Source organism: Numenius arquata, chromosome 25 (genome assembly GCF_964106895.1).
Source record: "Numenius arquata chromosome 25, bNumArq3.hap1.1, whole genome shotgun sequence".
Lineage (NCBI taxonomy): Eukaryota > Metazoa > Chordata > Aves > Charadriiformes > Scolopacidae > Numenius > Numenius arquata.
The window spans coordinates 1,548,276-1,564,103 of NC_133600.1; the positions used below are offsets into that span (position 1 = coordinate 1,548,276).

Here is a 15,828-nt window from a genome sequence, read left to right on the forward strand (position 1 = left end):
CCACCGGCCCAGCAGCATCCCTGCGCCCCTGGCTCAGCCCCGGGCTTTGGGACGGATGGGGGTTGAAATCGCCCTCTTCATCTGTGCTTAAATGGTTTAATTTAAGGGTTTGGGAGCTGTGGTGCCCCCTGCAGAGCCCAACCATGAGGGCAGAGGGGTTCAGGGAGGAGGCAGCAATGCCACGAGTGACAATGGTGGTGGTTGCATCTGTGCCTGTGGTGGATGCCACCTCCATGCCAATGGCTGATGTGGTGTCCATGCCCATACCCTGCCCCTGGCCATGACTGGTGGCTTGCTTATGTCCATGGCAGGTGCCACATCCATGCCTGTGGTGGATGCCAGGTCCATGTCCACGGTGGACACTGTCCATGGTGGATGCCATGTCCATGGTGGATGCCATGTCCGTGTCAATGGTGGACAGTGTCCATGGAGGATGCCATGCCTATGTCTGTGGTGGATGCCATGTCCATGGTGGCACCATGTCCATGGAGGATGTCATGTCTGTGGTGGATGCCATGCCCATGTCCACGGTGAATGCCACGTTCATGCTCATGGTAGATGCCATCTCTGAACACAGCAGGTCTCCAGGCCAGTGCCATGCTCCCCAGGGCCCAGGCATCCCTGGGCGCTGTTGAGCACTGCGTCCCTCACACCCTGACCCCTGGCCTGGCCATGACACACAACCACCCCTCTGATGTGGCACCACGGGGACTCTGGTGACCTGTTGCAAGAATCGCACTGCAAACTCCAGCCATGGGGCTTTGCCCTGTGCCAAAACCTGTGGTGCTGCACCACGAGGTCTCGTTGCGTGGTCCAGAGCCAGGATTTCTCTGCATATATTACAGCAACGTGTTGGAGCACCCCGCTCTCCAGGAGACCACCCGGGGCCCCAGAGCCCTCTGTGTGCATCGCAGCATGAAGGGCAGGGTGGGAATGGCTCCCTGCCACCGCCAAAGCTCCCTGCAGCTCCCACCGTGCACTTTCCGAACGGCAGGTCGTCCAGCCAGGATGTCCCCTCGGACTGTGGCATCTGCCCTGTGGCGTGGGGACACAGGGGGGCTGCTCGGGACTCCCCACGCTTCCTCCACCTCCCCCCAAAGCCGGGTGTCTGCACCTTCTCCGGAGTTCCCCCCAACCCTGTCCTGCCGGGAGGGTACCGGGGGTCCCTGTGCCAAAGCGGGGTACCCCGGGCGGGGGCACAGCGCGGGGAGCGGGGTGAAGCAAGGAGCCGCGGTGATTCAGCGGGACACGCAGCCGGCCCCGTGCCCGGGCGAGCCGGGACAGGCCGGGCACCGGCAGGGCCCTCCCAGGGGCGGGCAGACCCGGGGGGTGCAGCGCCGAGCACCCCCGGGCAGAGCCGTGCGCCCCCCGCCCCGCGGCAGGGCAGCCCCCGGCACCGAGGAGGCACCGGGCACCGGCCCGGCGGGGTTGGAGGAGGAGGAGGAGGAGGAGGAGGAGGAGGAAGGGCAGGAGGTGGGGCTGGAAGTGAAACCGATTTGGGGGGGGCGGAGCGGGGCGGGCTCGTCATGTGAACGGCCGCATGCTCGGGCAGAAGTGGGTCAGCGGCGGAGGGGCAGGTGCCAGAGCCTCCCGGTGCCTCCCGGTGCCTCCCGGTGCCGCCCGGTGCCTCCCGGTGCCGCCGCTCCCCGCCCCGCCGCAGGGACCCCCGCGCCGCCCCATGCGCCCCCCGGCGCGCTCCTGACCGCCGCCGGCCACCATGCGAGGTGAGTGCGGGAAGGGGGGGCTGGGGGCAGCGGGGGGACCCCCCGGTTGCTGGGGGGGGGGCAGCGGGAAAAGTTGTCGCTGGGGAGGGAGGGACGGAGGGGGACCCGGCATCAGCCTCGCCGGGGGACCCGGGGGGGGACCCGCATCAGCCCCGCCGGAGGGTGACCGGCGTCGTCCCCGCCGGGGGACACGGGGGGGACCCCGGCATCGTTCCCGCCGGAGGACACCCACATCAGCCCGGCCGGGGGACACGGGGGGGGACCCGCATCAGCCCCGCCGGCTGGGTCTGGCGGCTCCAGCTCCCCCCTTCATTGGGAATAAAATTGTTGTTTATTTTGCTTCGCTTTCCGACGCCGGCTTAGACTCGCTCTTAAGCTTTTCCTCGCACTAAACCCCTTAATCTCCTCTTCAATATGTTGCTCCCACCAGGGCTGGATTTGTTGTGTTTTTTTCCCCCTTTTCCCCCTCCCCGTGATTTCGGGGGCGCTTTGGGGCCAGAGGGACACTCCTGCGGGGACGGGTGAGGGGACCAGCCGCAATTTCGGGTGCCCCTTATCCAGGGAAGGGGCTGAGTCGCGCCAGCGCCTGCCTGATTTTATCCGTTATTAAAGGCAATTCCTACTTTTCACCCCTCTGCTTTGCAAAGCAGGCGGTTGGGAGGAGGAGGAGGAGGAGGGAGGGAGGGAGGGAGGAAGGCTCCGGCGGGACGATCCGGTGGGGCCCGGTGATGGTGACGCAGTGGTGGCCAGACCAACCAACCTGTCACTGTCCCCGACGGAGCTGCTGGGAGCACGGCTGGGACCTGACACCCCAGGGTGGGATTTTTATCCCCCTTTAAAGCAGTTTTCCATCATCACCTACTGTGCCGGAGCCCCTCACCCCCTTGTGCACGTCTTGAGGTGTGGTTTTTGGGGTGCACGTATTTAGGTGTATTTGTGGGTGCAACGTTTAGGTGTGTTTTTGGGGTGTACCTATGGGGACGGACATCTTCGAGCTACCTCAAATCGGTTTTCCCCCCTCCCCACCGCGGCTGCGGGTGCTGCGGCTCTGCCACCCGCCGCACTCTTGTGTAATGGTGGGGCTGGACGAGGCGAGCCCCCTGCGTCCCCTTCCTGCTCCGTGACATCCCGGGATTTCACCTTTATTAGTACGGAGGGAAACATTAACGCCTGCCTAATTAATAACACCGCCTGGCTCTTGCGTAGCTCCCGCACAGCCAGCACCGGGCTTAATTAGCAGCTGAATGAACTTTTTTAATTTTTTTTTCCATTTTTCCCTCCAATTACTGTGTATTGGCCCTAATTTAAGGGCCAACCCCGCCTGATACCACATCATTTTTCCCCCACGGGGCGCTTTTCCCGCAGCCCTGCCCGGCGCAGGGTCCCCATCTCTCGCCGAAGCCCAAGTGCCGCATGGTGACGCTTGAATTGATTCGATCTCCGTTTTCTTCCCCAAAACCACCACCGCTCTGCCCCATTCCTGGGCCGGGGGGTGAGGGGCGGGGGGGGGGGAGCTCCTCACTCCTGTCCTTCCCCACGCTGCGGCTGTGCCGGGGCCGGGCAAGAGGCTTTGCCTTGTATAATCCTATAGGGTTTCCAGCCCTCCTGCTCGCTTGTTTTGCAAGCAGCGTGGCGAGGAGCGTGCGGTGGCTCGGCAGCCTTTCCGACTTGTCCTAGTGACCTAGATCTGTCATTGGAAAAAATCAGAGAGGGCGGAGGAGGAGCTTCCCTGCCCGTTTCGGCAGCGTGCACGCGCTGGCGAGGGCGGCTGGCGCCCATCGGCTCTCCCGCACGAGGGCTGTGCCCCAGCCTGGGTACCGCGGGATGCGGATGGTGATGGTGATGGATGGTCGTGCCCTTCACCGCCCAAAATTAAGGTCGGAGGAGAAAGGTGGCCACCGGCAGCATGGGGTTCCAAAGGATCCAGCCGGGATTTGGGATCCTTGACCCTGATAACCCCGAGGAGCAGCAGCACCCAGAGGGGGAAAGCACGGTGATGGGGAGACGTTGGTCCCTGTCCCTATGGGTGGCAGCGGGTTAAACCCACAGCCCGGCTGTGGCCATGCTGGCAGCGTCCCCTGCCCATCCTGCCTGTCCCTCCTCCCTGTCACGTTCAACTTTGAACCCCGCAGCGGCTATTTAAGGAGCTGCTAATGTCTAAATCGCGCCCGGTTTATTGGATATGGTGAGCGGAGTCGCTCTCGCTGCCTTTATTTAGCCCCACGGAGATAATTCCCCTCCCGAATTATCCACGGGGCTGGAGGGGTTCTCCCACCCCAGCCCCATTTGTCCCCACCCTGAGCTGGTGGCAGGTCCCCCTCCCCACTGCCCCACCTTTGCCACCCTCCTGTGCCAGCCAAAGTGCAAAGGGCTGCGTCCCGTGCTGGCGGGGCTGGCCTTGGCGCGGTGCCGCGTGGCACGGGAGCCGGTGAACCGGCACAGCCGGGGCAGGGACCGGGTGGCCGTGGGGGAACCTCATTGCCCACCTGCCCACCACTGCTTGCTACGATTTCCAAGTTGGGGACACAAACTACACCACGGGACAGGGGAAAAATTGCACCTCGCCGGGGATCAGGGTGGCTGCAAAGCCACCGGCCATGTGGCCACAAGCAAAAGCGGCCAGGGGCCACCACGGGGCAGGGGGAGAGTGGCTGAGCCCCGTTCTGGCTCAAAGTTTCCAGGAAATCTCTGCTCGTCAATTAAAAAAAACGGTTCCCACCTCCAACGTCGCAGCCCAGTGCGGAGCCGGAGTTGTGTAATTTAAATTTTCCTTATTGAGCTGATTGGTTGCCCCCATGGCCCCGGTGTTGCCGGTGCCCCTGTGGCCCGGAGCCGGTGCTTTGCACATCACGCCGGGGCCGTGCCGGCCACATGCTGCAAACCATCCCCAGCCCCTTTGGGATTACCCACGGGGTGCACGGACCGGGGTGGGATTTGCCGGCGGTGACAGCCAAAATACCGGGGTGACCCCGGGGCGCTGCAGCATGGGAGCCCGTTTAAAAGCAAAACCAACAGCAGATGTAAAGGGGGTGATCATTCCCTTTATTTACGTATTTATTCCTCCTCTGCCAACCCTACCCCCCGGCCACCTTCCCAAAATATAACAGCCACTAATTGCTGTGGTGGCTCCCGGAGGCTGGTGCAGCCGGGAGCGGCGCCGGGACCTGGGATCGGAGATTGCTGCAGGGAATGAGGGAGCAGAGATGGATTTTGGGGCAGGGATGGGGAGGTGGGATGGCATCATGGGTCCCTGCGTGTCCCTGTGGAGCCTGGACTCATCCTCCTCCCCCTGCTCTGGGTGCAGCAGGGGGTGCTGAGCCAGAGGGGAGAGGGTGGTGGTGGCAGAGCATCAGAGGTGGTGGCAGAGCATCAGAGGTGGTGGCAGAGCATCAGAGCATCCCCGAGCCCTGGCTGGGGCAGGGGAGGTGAGGGAGGGCTGCGGGGCTGCTGTTAATTACCGGAGGTGCCCGTCCTGCGGCATCGATCGCGGCAGCGGGATGGGGCACAGACCTACTTTCCCAGCAGGTTCGCTGGGTAATGAGGCAGGGCACCGGGGAAGCCGCCTGCCCCGGCTCTCTCCCCGGCAGCCGAGGGCGTATTTGGGGCAGTGACGGCCACGGGGGCACGGAGCCACCTCTGAAAGACCCACAGCTGGGCTGCTCCCCCCACCCAGGCAAAAGGCACCCAGGACCTGGGGGTGGGTTGGCTCCCGTGGCCTCATGTAGCCCACCCAAGGGAGGGGGTGGCCAAATCCTGACCCAGCCCCATGGGTGAAGGGTGTGCAGACTCACCCCGGGGGGGGGCCCACCAAGGGCTTTGCAGGGACCTGCCAGTGCCCCCCAAAACACCTCCTATCCCCCCAGGGACCTGCCAGTGCCCCCTAAACCACCCCTCGTGCTCCCCGGAGTCCTCCCCCCTCAGCCAGGGACACCCAGCCACATCGAGCCAGCTCGGGGTGGGGGGAGCAGCTCTAAAAAGCCTCCGGCATCTGAGGGGTTGCAGCGTGTCCTGGGGCTCAGTGGGGTTCTGGGGGTTTGGGGGTGATTCACCACCACCACCACCAGTGAGAAAATATGGCTGAGGGGAGGGATGGGGGGGAGGAGGAGGATGGAGCCACCCATGGCCCCTGTGCCAGGGAGGGAGGATGCAGACCCCCCCCGTGGCCGGATCCTATGGGGTCTGCCTTGTTTTGGGGTGCAGGAGGGATGCCCGGTCTCGGGGCAGAGGTGATGGAGAGGAGGGTGTGCTGGCGCGGGAGGAAGGCCGAGTCTTGCTCTGGGGAGGGTGGCTCTGGCTCTGCCGAAACCACCGGAGCCGCCTGCCTGGATCGGGACAAGTGGTGCTGGGCTGGAGGGGACACACGCGGGTCCAGGAGGTGACACGGGACCTGTGTCTTGGGGACCATGCAGGGACTGACCTACATCCCCCGTGGAGGATGGCAGGGCGGCAAATGGGTGTCCCCAGGGCTGGCTCAAGGTATCACCCCAAAATGCCCCCAAATACCCCAAAATGCCCCCAAATGCCCCCGCGGGAGGTTGGGGTGCAGCCGTGGCTCCCTCCTGGTGCGGCGGCGGCCATGGGAAGGGTTGACGGCAGCGACGTTATACAAGCGCGTGGGGCCACGGGCAGAAAGTGTGTCAGTGGGACAGGATGGCTCCAGCCACGGGGCCACACGCAGCCACCGGACCGGGGGCAACCACCGCCGGCATGGCCGAGCCCCGTGGCCGGACGGTGCCACGGTGCCACTTACATAAAGGCCGACCGGTGGCAGCGGGCCGGGAGTTGGGCAAGAAGTATTTACAGTGGGAGGAGAGCAAATACCGCGGCCGGGACATTTTAATTGCCGGCTGGAGATTATTATTTAATTTTTAACCCCTTTGTTGTGGTTTTTTTTTTTCTGCCCCCTATTTTAGCCCTTCTGGACCCAGGGGGGAAGTTTCGTTGTCTTCCCACCCCCCCAGCATCTAAATAACCCCCCCTTTCGCACAGCGTGGCCGATGCTTGCAGGGTTGTGGTGGGAGGAGGAGCCCAGCGTCCCGGTGGGGAAACTGAGGCACGGCAGGGGGTGTGGGGTCTGCTGTGATGTTCCCCCTGATCACGGTGGGGTTTGGGGGATGCAGGGTGCTGCTGCGGCTACCCCACCAGCATCCACACCCCTCCCCATCCCGCTGGGTTTGCCCCAGGGGGGTGTCCGGCCCCGGGGAGACGTGGCCGCAACACGAGGGGACACACAAGGGGACGCCAAAGGAGCCGGCACCGTGATTCAGCCGGGGCTTACGAACAGAGTGGCAATTAAACTCTGTCCTGGGCTGTAATTGCCATCGCGCCGGGGTTATGGCTGTATCTCCACGTCAGTTATTTGGGGCGAACGTTCTTACGAGCGGGTCAGGTGCCGGTGGCGGGCACGGCCGCGTAATTAGCAGGATAGTAATTAGAGCTCCAAGAGGCTGTGGGTGAGCGGTCAGGTCTTCTCCTTTGTGGCACCCAGGGGTGATGGTTGGCTCTGGAGGAGCCAGGAGAGCATCGTCCCCAGTGTCCCCTTAGCTCTGCCCACACCGGTTGTGGGGTCTCTGGGGGGCTCCCCCCTGCCTGGGCCTGGGGGTGCAGGGGCAGGATTTGGCCGTTGGCATCACACAAAGCCGTGGCCATGGTTGGGAGCCGGGGAATGGCCCCCGTGGGGGCACCCTCAGGCTCTGCCCGGTGGGCACTCTCGGCCGGGCTGTTTGCCGGGCGCGCGGTGCCGGTAATTGCGGGGCACCGGGAGTATCGGCCGCGGGCGTGAGGGTGCGGCGCGACGGCGATGCATCACCTGGCGGCTGCAATTAACGTTGCGTAACGAACCAACGCGGCTTCCTGCTGGGGGTGGCACCACCTCCCTGTGCCCCCCGTGGTGCCACCACCTCCATCCCATCCCCAGGACAGGGCATTGGGGCAGGGAGGGGACCCCACGGTTTGCAGGTTCACCCCTCTCTGGCAGCACGGGCGAAGGTGCCGGGGAACTGGGGGGGTGTCTCTGTCATTGGAACCGGCTGGTGCGATGGGGGTGGCCACATGTCACCCTGCCCGTGCCTCCATGATGGGCTGTGATGCCAGTGCACTTGAGGGGGCTGGGACTGGTGTGGCCGTGAGGATGCCCTGACCATCTCTGCCCGCTCCCTGCCCACGCTGGGGGGGTCAGTGCTGCTGCCCCAGGCCCAAAACAGAGGCTTTGGGGAGAGGCAGGAGTGGGATGTGACCCCTTTGGGTTGGGGGGGGGGACAACACACAGTCCTGGGAGAAGCCTGGCTTGGCAGCCTTAGGAAGGAAGGGTGAACCTCAAAATCCCTCGGTGCATTTGGGGCAGGAGCTGAGCGGGGAGTCAAGGGGTGGGGGAGGGATCCGTCCCTCCGCTGCACCCGGATGTGGGGTGAGTCCTGCCCCCGTATGGCTGGGAGCAAATCTGCCCCAGGGGACTGACAGCATCCTTGGGGGACTGATGGCAGACCCGGGGACTGACAGCATCCCTGGGGGACCGATGGCAGACCCAGAGGACCCACAGGATCCTTGGGGGACCAAAGGGAGACCCAGGGTCCAATGGCAGCCCCAAGAAGGGGACCGGTAGCATCCCTGGGGGACCGATGGCAGACCCAGGGGACCAACAGGATCCTTGGGAGACTGATGGCAGACCCAGGGTCCGATGGCAGCCCCAGGAAGGGGACCGATAGCATCCCTGGGGGACTGATGGCAGACCTGGGGGACTGATGGCTGCCCCGCTGCACAGCGAGGCTCGCACTGACCCAGCCTCCCCCAAAGCAGCAAGGGACCCCAGGGCATCGCTGGGTGTTGGGGTGCAGACAGCGCTGGCTGAGCACGGGACTGTCATCTGCGGAGGTGGCCCTGGCCAGCAGCAACGCACAGAACATGTCCCTCGACCAGAACCTGGTTGCTCCCGGGGGAGAAGAGAGGCAGAAGGGAATTACTCGAGCCGGGGATTTACACAGGCCCAGGAGATTTGAAATAACCATAATCTGGCCGCGGGGGTTATTTTGGCGCGGCGGCGGCTGCCCAGCACCCTCGCGAGCGACTCCAGGCTGAGCCCGGCCGGGGGGCTGGAGCGGGGATTAGAGGGTGCAGAGATGCCGGGAGGCACGTACGAGTCCCGGGGGTGCCCCGCTCCCCCCTCCCGGCGCACGCGGGGTGGGCAGAGCCAGCCCAGATCTGGGGCAGCTGGAAAATGAGGAGGACGAAGCCTATTAGCAGCTCAGTGCCAGCGAAGCAGAAGCGGGGAGGGAAGCGGATTTACGGGGGGAAGGGGGCTGGGACCTTGAGCCAGCGGTGGCTATATTGGTCCTGGGTTTCCTAAGGAGCTGCTGGGGAGAGTCAGGGGGCCCCCAGACCCTCTGCTTGGGCCAGACCCCCAGCAGGAGAGTGTCTGTGGCTGCAGAATGGGGATGGTCCCCGTGCCGAGGATGTTCCTGTCTGTGGTGCCCCCCCAACATGCACACACTGGCTGAAAAATAAGGGGGACGCTTCCACAACGGGGTCCAGGGTGGGCTGGTGCACAAACGCGCTGCGCTCACCCGGCTCAAGGGGCTTTTCTACCCATCTCTGGGTGCTGGAGAGGGTGGGGGGGTGGATGGGGGTACCCCACACCCTGTGTGGGCCTTTTCAGGGGCACCACTCTGAGGCATGAGCATCCCTGTGGGGTCTGTGGGAAGGGCTGGGCTGCCAGTGGGTGCAGATCTCGTGCCTCAGTTTCCCCAGCTGCCAAGCAGGGCTGCGGCTGTCCTGGAGGGGGGGCATTTCCCTTGTTCGGTTCAGCGGCGCCCATCATTAACCACTGTGGTTTTCCCCCTTTTTCCCTTCCGCCGCAGCCCAAATCGAAGTGATCCCGTGCAAGATCTGCGGAGACAAGTCCTCGGGGATCCACTACGGCGTTATCACCTGCGAAGGCTGCAAGGTGAGCCCAGGGACACCCGGGGAGGGGTGCCGGCGGGCGGGTGGGTGGCTGCGGGGGCTGGTATCCCGCCGGGCGCTTTCCCAACACCTCCCCATCCCGCGCAGGGCTTTTTTCGGCGGAGCCAGCAGAACAACGCCAGCTACTCCTGCTCCCGGCAGAGGAACTGCCTGATCGACCGCACCAACCGCAACCGCTGCCAGCACTGCCGCCTGCAGAAATGCCTGGCGCTGGGCATGTCCCGCGACGGTGAGTCTCGCCCGGGCTCCTCTCCGAGTTGGGCTGTCGGGGCCAAAGCTGCTCCCCTGATGGAGACGGCTCGGGGATAGGAGGGTTTTGGGAAGCTTTTGCATTTTCTGTGGGAAAAAAAGGGGGACTACAGGAGAGGTGGGGAGGGACTCTGGATGAGGGAGGGGAGCCACAGGAGGAGGGGGAAGGGTTTGACACTGAAAGAGGGGAGATTGAGCTGAGATGTGGGGAAGAACTTCTTTGGTGTGAGGGTGGTGGGAGCCTGGCCCAGGTTGCCCAGAGAAGCTGTGGCTGCCCCATCCCTGGAGGGGTTCAAGGCCAGGTTGGAGGGGGCTTGGAGCAAGCTGGTCTGGTGGGAGGTGTCCCTGCCCAGGGCAGGGGGTGGCACTGGGGGGGCTTTAAGGTCCCTTCCCACTCAAACCAGTCTGTGATTCTATGATTCTGTGAAAATTTAAATGACATGGAACAGTCATTCAACCCAGGGTCAGTCTGGGGCGGGGGGGGAGGTCCATCCGATGGGTCCCCTGCTCCGCTCAGGGCTCATACACCCCCAAACCGTGCACTCCCCCTGGAGAGCCGGGACCCTTCCCAGGGCAGTGGGTCGGTCACGGCTCCTCTCTGCGGGGGCAAAGCTCTCCTGACACGGCCGCCCTCTCCTCCCCGGGCAGCGGTGAAGTTTGGTCGCATGTCGAAGAAGCAGCGGGACAGTCTCTATGCCGAGGTGCAGAAGCACCAGCAGAGCCAGGAGCAGAGCGGCGGCACCAAGGATGAGCCCGAGCCCCTGAGCCGCGTCTACACCACCAGTGTCAGCAGCGGGCTCTCGGACCTGGACGACATCTCCACGCTGTCGGACGGGCTCCTCTTTGACTTCCCCCTCACCCCCGATGGCAGCAGCACCTACTACAACCTCGACCTGCTGGCCTCGGCGCAGCCCTCGCCTGACCAGTCCAGCCTGGACGTGGCCGACGCCACGCTCATCAAGCAGGAGTCCATCTACGAGCTGATGCTGGAGCCGGCCCTCTTTGCGCACGGTGGGCTGGAGGGTGGCCAGCTGGCTGCCGACATCTCTGTCCTCGAGATCGGTGAGCACTGGCGCGGTCCTGATGCGATGCCGGGCACGCACAGGGCATGCAGCCCCAGGGATGGAGCTCGGTGCAGTACCTGGTCTAGTGGGAGGTGTCCCTGCCCATGGAAAGGGGTCGGAACTAGATGATCTTTAAGGTCCCTTCCAACCCAAACCATTCTGTGACTCTATGACCCAGCCCTGGGTGCCCACAGAGCACCAGGCACACTCACAGCGAGGGACCAACCCAGCCTCGGCTCTTAGAGCAGCCCCAAACCTATCCCCTTGCAGAATCACAGAGGTTGAGGTTGGAAGGGACCTCTGGAAGCCACCTGGTCCAACCTCCCTGCTCAAGTGGGGCCACCTAAAGCTGATGGCCCAGGACCATGTCCAGACAGCTTTTGAGTATCTCCAAGGATGGAGACTCCACAGTCTTTCTGGGCATCCTGTGCTCGGTCACCCTCACAGTAAAAAAGTGTTTCCTGATCACAGAACCACAGAATGGTTGGAGTTGGAAGAGACCCTGAAGATCATCTCGTTCCCACCCCCCTGCCATCAGAGAGAACCTCCCATATATTGGCGGTACAGCATTAGGGCATGTACAGGGCAGTGTCATAGTATAGTCCTAAGTGACTTTTGTCCAAGCTATGGCTTCAGTAGACCCTGGAACAAACTATTTATCAACAAGAGTCTCCTCTCACAAGGTGGTAGTGGCTTCCTTTAGAAAAAGCAAGCAATAACCTCATCAATGCTGAGCAATAGCTAAAGGGTGGGTGTCCAGAGGATGGGGCCAGACTCTTCTCAGTGGAGCCCAGAGACAGGACAAGGGGCAACGGGCACAAACTGGAACATGGGAAATTCCATCTGAACATGAGGAGGAACTTCTTTCCTGTGAGGGTGGCAGAGCCCTGGAAGAGGCTGCCCAGAGAGGTGGTGGAGTCTCCTTCTCTGGAGATATTCCAAACCCGCCTGGACACGATCCTGTGGGACCTGCTCTGGGTGACTCTGCTCTGGCAGGGGGTTGGAGGAGATGATCTCCAGAGGTTCCTTCCAACCCTGACCATTCTGTGATTCTGTAAACTAAAAACACTCCAGGCTGAGCACTGATGGAGCTCAATGCATCTGAGATCATGCAGAGCATCCCCCTCTGTCCCGGGGACAGCCTCCGACACCCCATCTGTCCTCAGATCACTGTGACAGCACGCGTGAGCCCCTCTGCCCCTCCAGCCCCCTGTCCCAGCAGCCCCCCAGGAGACCTGGGAGGGTACAGCGTTGGGGTGTGGGGACAGGGGGACCGGTGGGGTCCCCGGGGGCTCACCCCCTGCTGCCCTGGCCTTGCAGACCGGGTGGCCCAGAACGTGGTGAAGTCGCACCTGGAGACGTGCCAGTACACGACGGAGGAGCTCAAGCGCCTGGCATGGAGCCTCTACTCCCCCGAGGAGGTCCGCGCCTTGCAGAGCAAGGTGAGTCCTGCTGCCACCACCCCCCCGGCTCCCCACCACCGTCAGAGCCACCGCACCCCTCGGCAAGGGGGCGAGGAGGATGAGGAGGGTCTTCCGGTGCTTTGGGAGCTGCAAAAGCCCAGTATTGGGGAGGTTGTGGTGCCAGGTCACATCCCAGGTGTCCTAGTGCCACCGGCCCCGGTGGATGGCACTTGGGTCCCCTCCCTGCCCCCTGCAATGGCGTGGGGGGGGGGACGCACAGGGTGGCGGGGTGTCAGCGATCCCTGAGGGATGTCCCCGCTGTGCCGGCAGAGCTGCGAGGCCATGTGGCAGCAGTGCTCGCTGCAGATCTCCAACGCCATCCAGTACGTGGTGGAATTCGCCAAGCGCATCGAGGGCTTCATGGAGCTCTGCCAGAACGACCAAATCATCCTCCTGAAAGCCGGTAAGAGTAGGGGACCCCAACACCCCCGTTGCGTCCCCGCTGTCCCCCTCATGTCCCCGCTGTCCCCCTCGTGTCCCCAACTCCTCTCCCAAGCAGCAGCCGCGGTGCCAAAGGCAAATCCCGTCTTTTCTCTTGGCTGGTGCTTTCTTTATGGGATCTCCCCTCCCTCGCCCACCCCGGGTGCCCCCGGGCTCAGCATCGGTGCTCGGGGAGCAGGTTCTGGGCTGGAAGGAGTTGAAGGTCGTGTCTAAAGGTGATGGTATAGAGAGGGACAAGGGAAGTGGCCACTACAGGCAGAGGCGTTTCTCCATGGTCACCCTCAACCAAGTGGCACCAGAAACCAGGACGTAAAGAAGCACAGTGGGTTTTCCCCCAGGAAAAGGGGTGCCAAACCCAAAGGGGAGCAGGGAGGGAGAAGAGGAAAGGATTGGCCTCTTCTCCCAGCAAGAGACTGGGAAGAGAGGACAACGGCAGCACACCTGCATCCCCCACACGTCCATCTGCCCAAGCTGGTGACGCTGTGCCCAGGCGAGGGAGCTGAGTGTGCAAAAGCCCCAAAATGCCAAAAAAAAAGGTGGAAAAACTGCCCAATTTCTAAACTTTCAGGGCTGGGGAGCTGAGAGCCTCACCCAGCACAGGGAACGTGTGCCGGCGTCCCAGCAGGGTGCTGTACCCCAGAGCCAGAGCCGGACATGCCCGACACGCTGGAGTTTAACTCATTCTTTCATTTCTTCCTTCCATTTTCTTTTTATTTATTTTGTTTTCACCCTCTCCTCTCTCGGTGCTCCACCATGACCTCGATCTCTGTGTCCGGTTGCGAATGCCTGGATAATATTTCCCTTTGGTGAAATACCGTGGTCGCAATTGGAAATCTTAAAAAAACAAACCAACACCAAACCCCGAACCCAAATCGGATTTATCGGCATAACCACTCTGCTCTTGGGAATGAACAATCTGGACTTTAAACTTGCACTGGGGGCTTTCCTCTGTCTTACATTTGGTCCTGGGATGATGGAACCCCCCCTGTCCTGCCCTCCCTGGTCTGCGCTCTCTCTGCCTACGTCAGGTTGCCTCGAGGTGCTCCTGATCCGCATGATCCGGGCGTTCAACCCCTTGAACAACACCGTCCTCTTCGAGGGCAAGTTTGGCAGCGTCCAGATGTTCAAGTCACTCGGTAAGAGCCGCTCCGCTGCTCTCGGGGCCCTCCTCTCCTTTCGACAGGGCTGGGGTTTGCAGCCAGGTGAAAAGCCGCTGGGCTAAATCCCTGGGGGACAAGAGGAGGTGACACCCCACTGTGTTTGCTCCTGCTCCCGTTGGGACTGGGTTGATGTGCGCCATGGTTGGGACCTGCTTTCCACCCAGCGATGCCGGGCATCCTCTGCCAAGGACCCCCCTTCACCCATCTCATCTCCGAAAGCTTTCCGAGCCCTGGGTGCCACTGGGAAGCACAGAGCTGTGACATCCCCCCCCCCCCCCCCTTCCCCGCTGTCCCCCCATCAGGTTGTGACGATCTCATCGGCGCTGTCTTCGAGCTGGCGAGGACCCTCTGCCGCCTGCAGCTGTCAGACGAGGAGCTCGCCCTCTTCACCGCCGCCGTCCTGCTCTCCCCAGGTACGGGGGGCTTGGGGGAGAACACCGCAGCCGGGACCGGCCAGGGAGGGGGGGTCTCCTGCCAAAGCTGGGGAGAGCTGACCCCTGAATCTCAGCGCTGCTTCCTTGGTGGATGATTTAAGTTATTGCCGGGAAAGGAGGTTGGGGGAAAAAAGGCATCGGCTGAAACTCCTTGGTGGGAGGAGGAGCTGCATCCCCTGCAGCGGGATGGGGAGGGGATGGAGAGGGGCCACCTGGCCCTGCCACTGTCCCCAGAAACATCCCGAGAGCAGGAAGGGTTAAAAGAGCAGGGGGAGACAGCACTGACTCGGCCACCGGCTGTCCCTCGTAGATCGCCCGTGGCTGACGGAGTCCAAGAAGGTGCAGAAGCTCCAGGACAAAATCTACGTGGCCCTGCAGCACGAGATCCAGAAGAAACACTCCGCCGAGGACAAGCTCTCGAAGGTAGCGGTGACGGCTGTGGCGTGGCGGGCCCGGCCGGGGCACAGCACGACTGAACCGGTGGCTGTGGCTGTGCCGGAGCTCGATAGCCACCCACGGGTGTTTTTTGGGGTGCAAACCCCGGGACCCGTTGAAGGAGAATTTCTCTTTCCATGGACCCTGGATCTCCATCACGGTGCAGGCAGAGGCAGCTGTGCCGTCAGCGGCTGCTGAGCCTGGCAGCGCATCGGGCGGTGGGGGTTTGGGGCAAAAGGAGCTATTTCAGGAACGCTTTGGGCAGGACGGAGCTGGGATGGGGACAGGGGGCACTGGGGGGCTCTTCACACCCTCCCAGGTGCTGGTTGTCCTGGGGAAAGCCATGGATTTGGAGGCAAGACCACGATGCTGCCAGGCTGCCCAAAGGCGGGAGGTGTCCGCCGGTGTCCCCGGCACCAGGCACATCCAATGGTCATCAAATTGCCCCACTTGTCCCCAGGGGAGGGGGAACAGCAGCCTTGAGGGATCCCAGTGGTCACCAGCTCCGGCGTCTTTCCCCACAGATGGTTTCCAAGCTGCCCTTGATGAAGACCATTTGCAACCTGCACTTGGACAAGCTGGAATTTTTCCGCCTCCTGCACCCCGAGACCGCCATGAACTTCCCACCCCTCTATAAGGAGGTCTTCAACTCGGAGCTTCAGTACAGCGACCCACGGGAGAGCTAAGGCCGGGAGCCGCCGGCCCCCTTCAAGTTCCCCAAAATTTGGAGACGAACTAAACTTCAGAAGTTTGGGGCAGTTTATTTAAATCAAATAATCAAACTCAAGAGAACCCGGGGGGGCTGGGGTATCTCCCCGGCCCCGTTTCCTCGCTCTGGATTGCAATAGCTCTTGAATGTAAAGCACCTTGAAGGAAAAAGCAAACGGACTTTGCCATACCAG

At 62.7% G+C, this 15,828-nt stretch overlaps 1 protein-coding gene across 1 annotated transcript; it reads left to right on the forward strand.

Moving 5' to 3' along the window:
* Nucleotides 1-380: 380 nt before the first annotated feature.
* LOC141475572 (nuclear receptor ROR-beta-like) lies at nucleotides 381-15,612 on the forward strand. Its single transcript, XM_074164011.1, has 11 exons — nucleotides 381-580; nucleotides 8,640-8,668; nucleotides 9,578-9,663; nucleotides 9,768-9,909; nucleotides 10,578-10,991; nucleotides 12,314-12,435; nucleotides 12,727-12,859; nucleotides 13,926-14,033; nucleotides 14,360-14,470; nucleotides 14,802-14,914; nucleotides 15,451-15,612. Exons 1-11 carry the CDS (start codon nucleotides 381-383, stop codon nucleotides 15,610-15,612), a joined length of 1,620 nt encoding a protein of 539 aa, XP_074020112.1.
* The last annotated feature ends 216 nt before the right edge of the window (nucleotides 15,613-15,828 follow it).

What these genes read in the sequence shown, in the direction of transcription:
- LOC141475572 (XM_074164011.1), top strand. Translation starts at nt 381, where the DNA reads ATGTCCATGGTGGATGCCATGTCCGTGTCAATGGTGGACAGTGTCCAT. An exon ending in TCCGCGCCTTGCAGAGCAAG is followed by an intron (nt 12,436 to 12,726) that starts GTGAGTCCTGCT and finishes CTGTGCCGGCAG; the next exon opens with AGCTGCGAGGCCATGTGGCA. An exon ending in CGCCGTCCTGCTCTCCCCAG is followed by an intron (nt 14,471 to 14,801) that starts GTACGGGGGGCT and finishes TGTCCCTCGTAG; the next exon opens with ATCGCCCGTGGCTGACGGAG.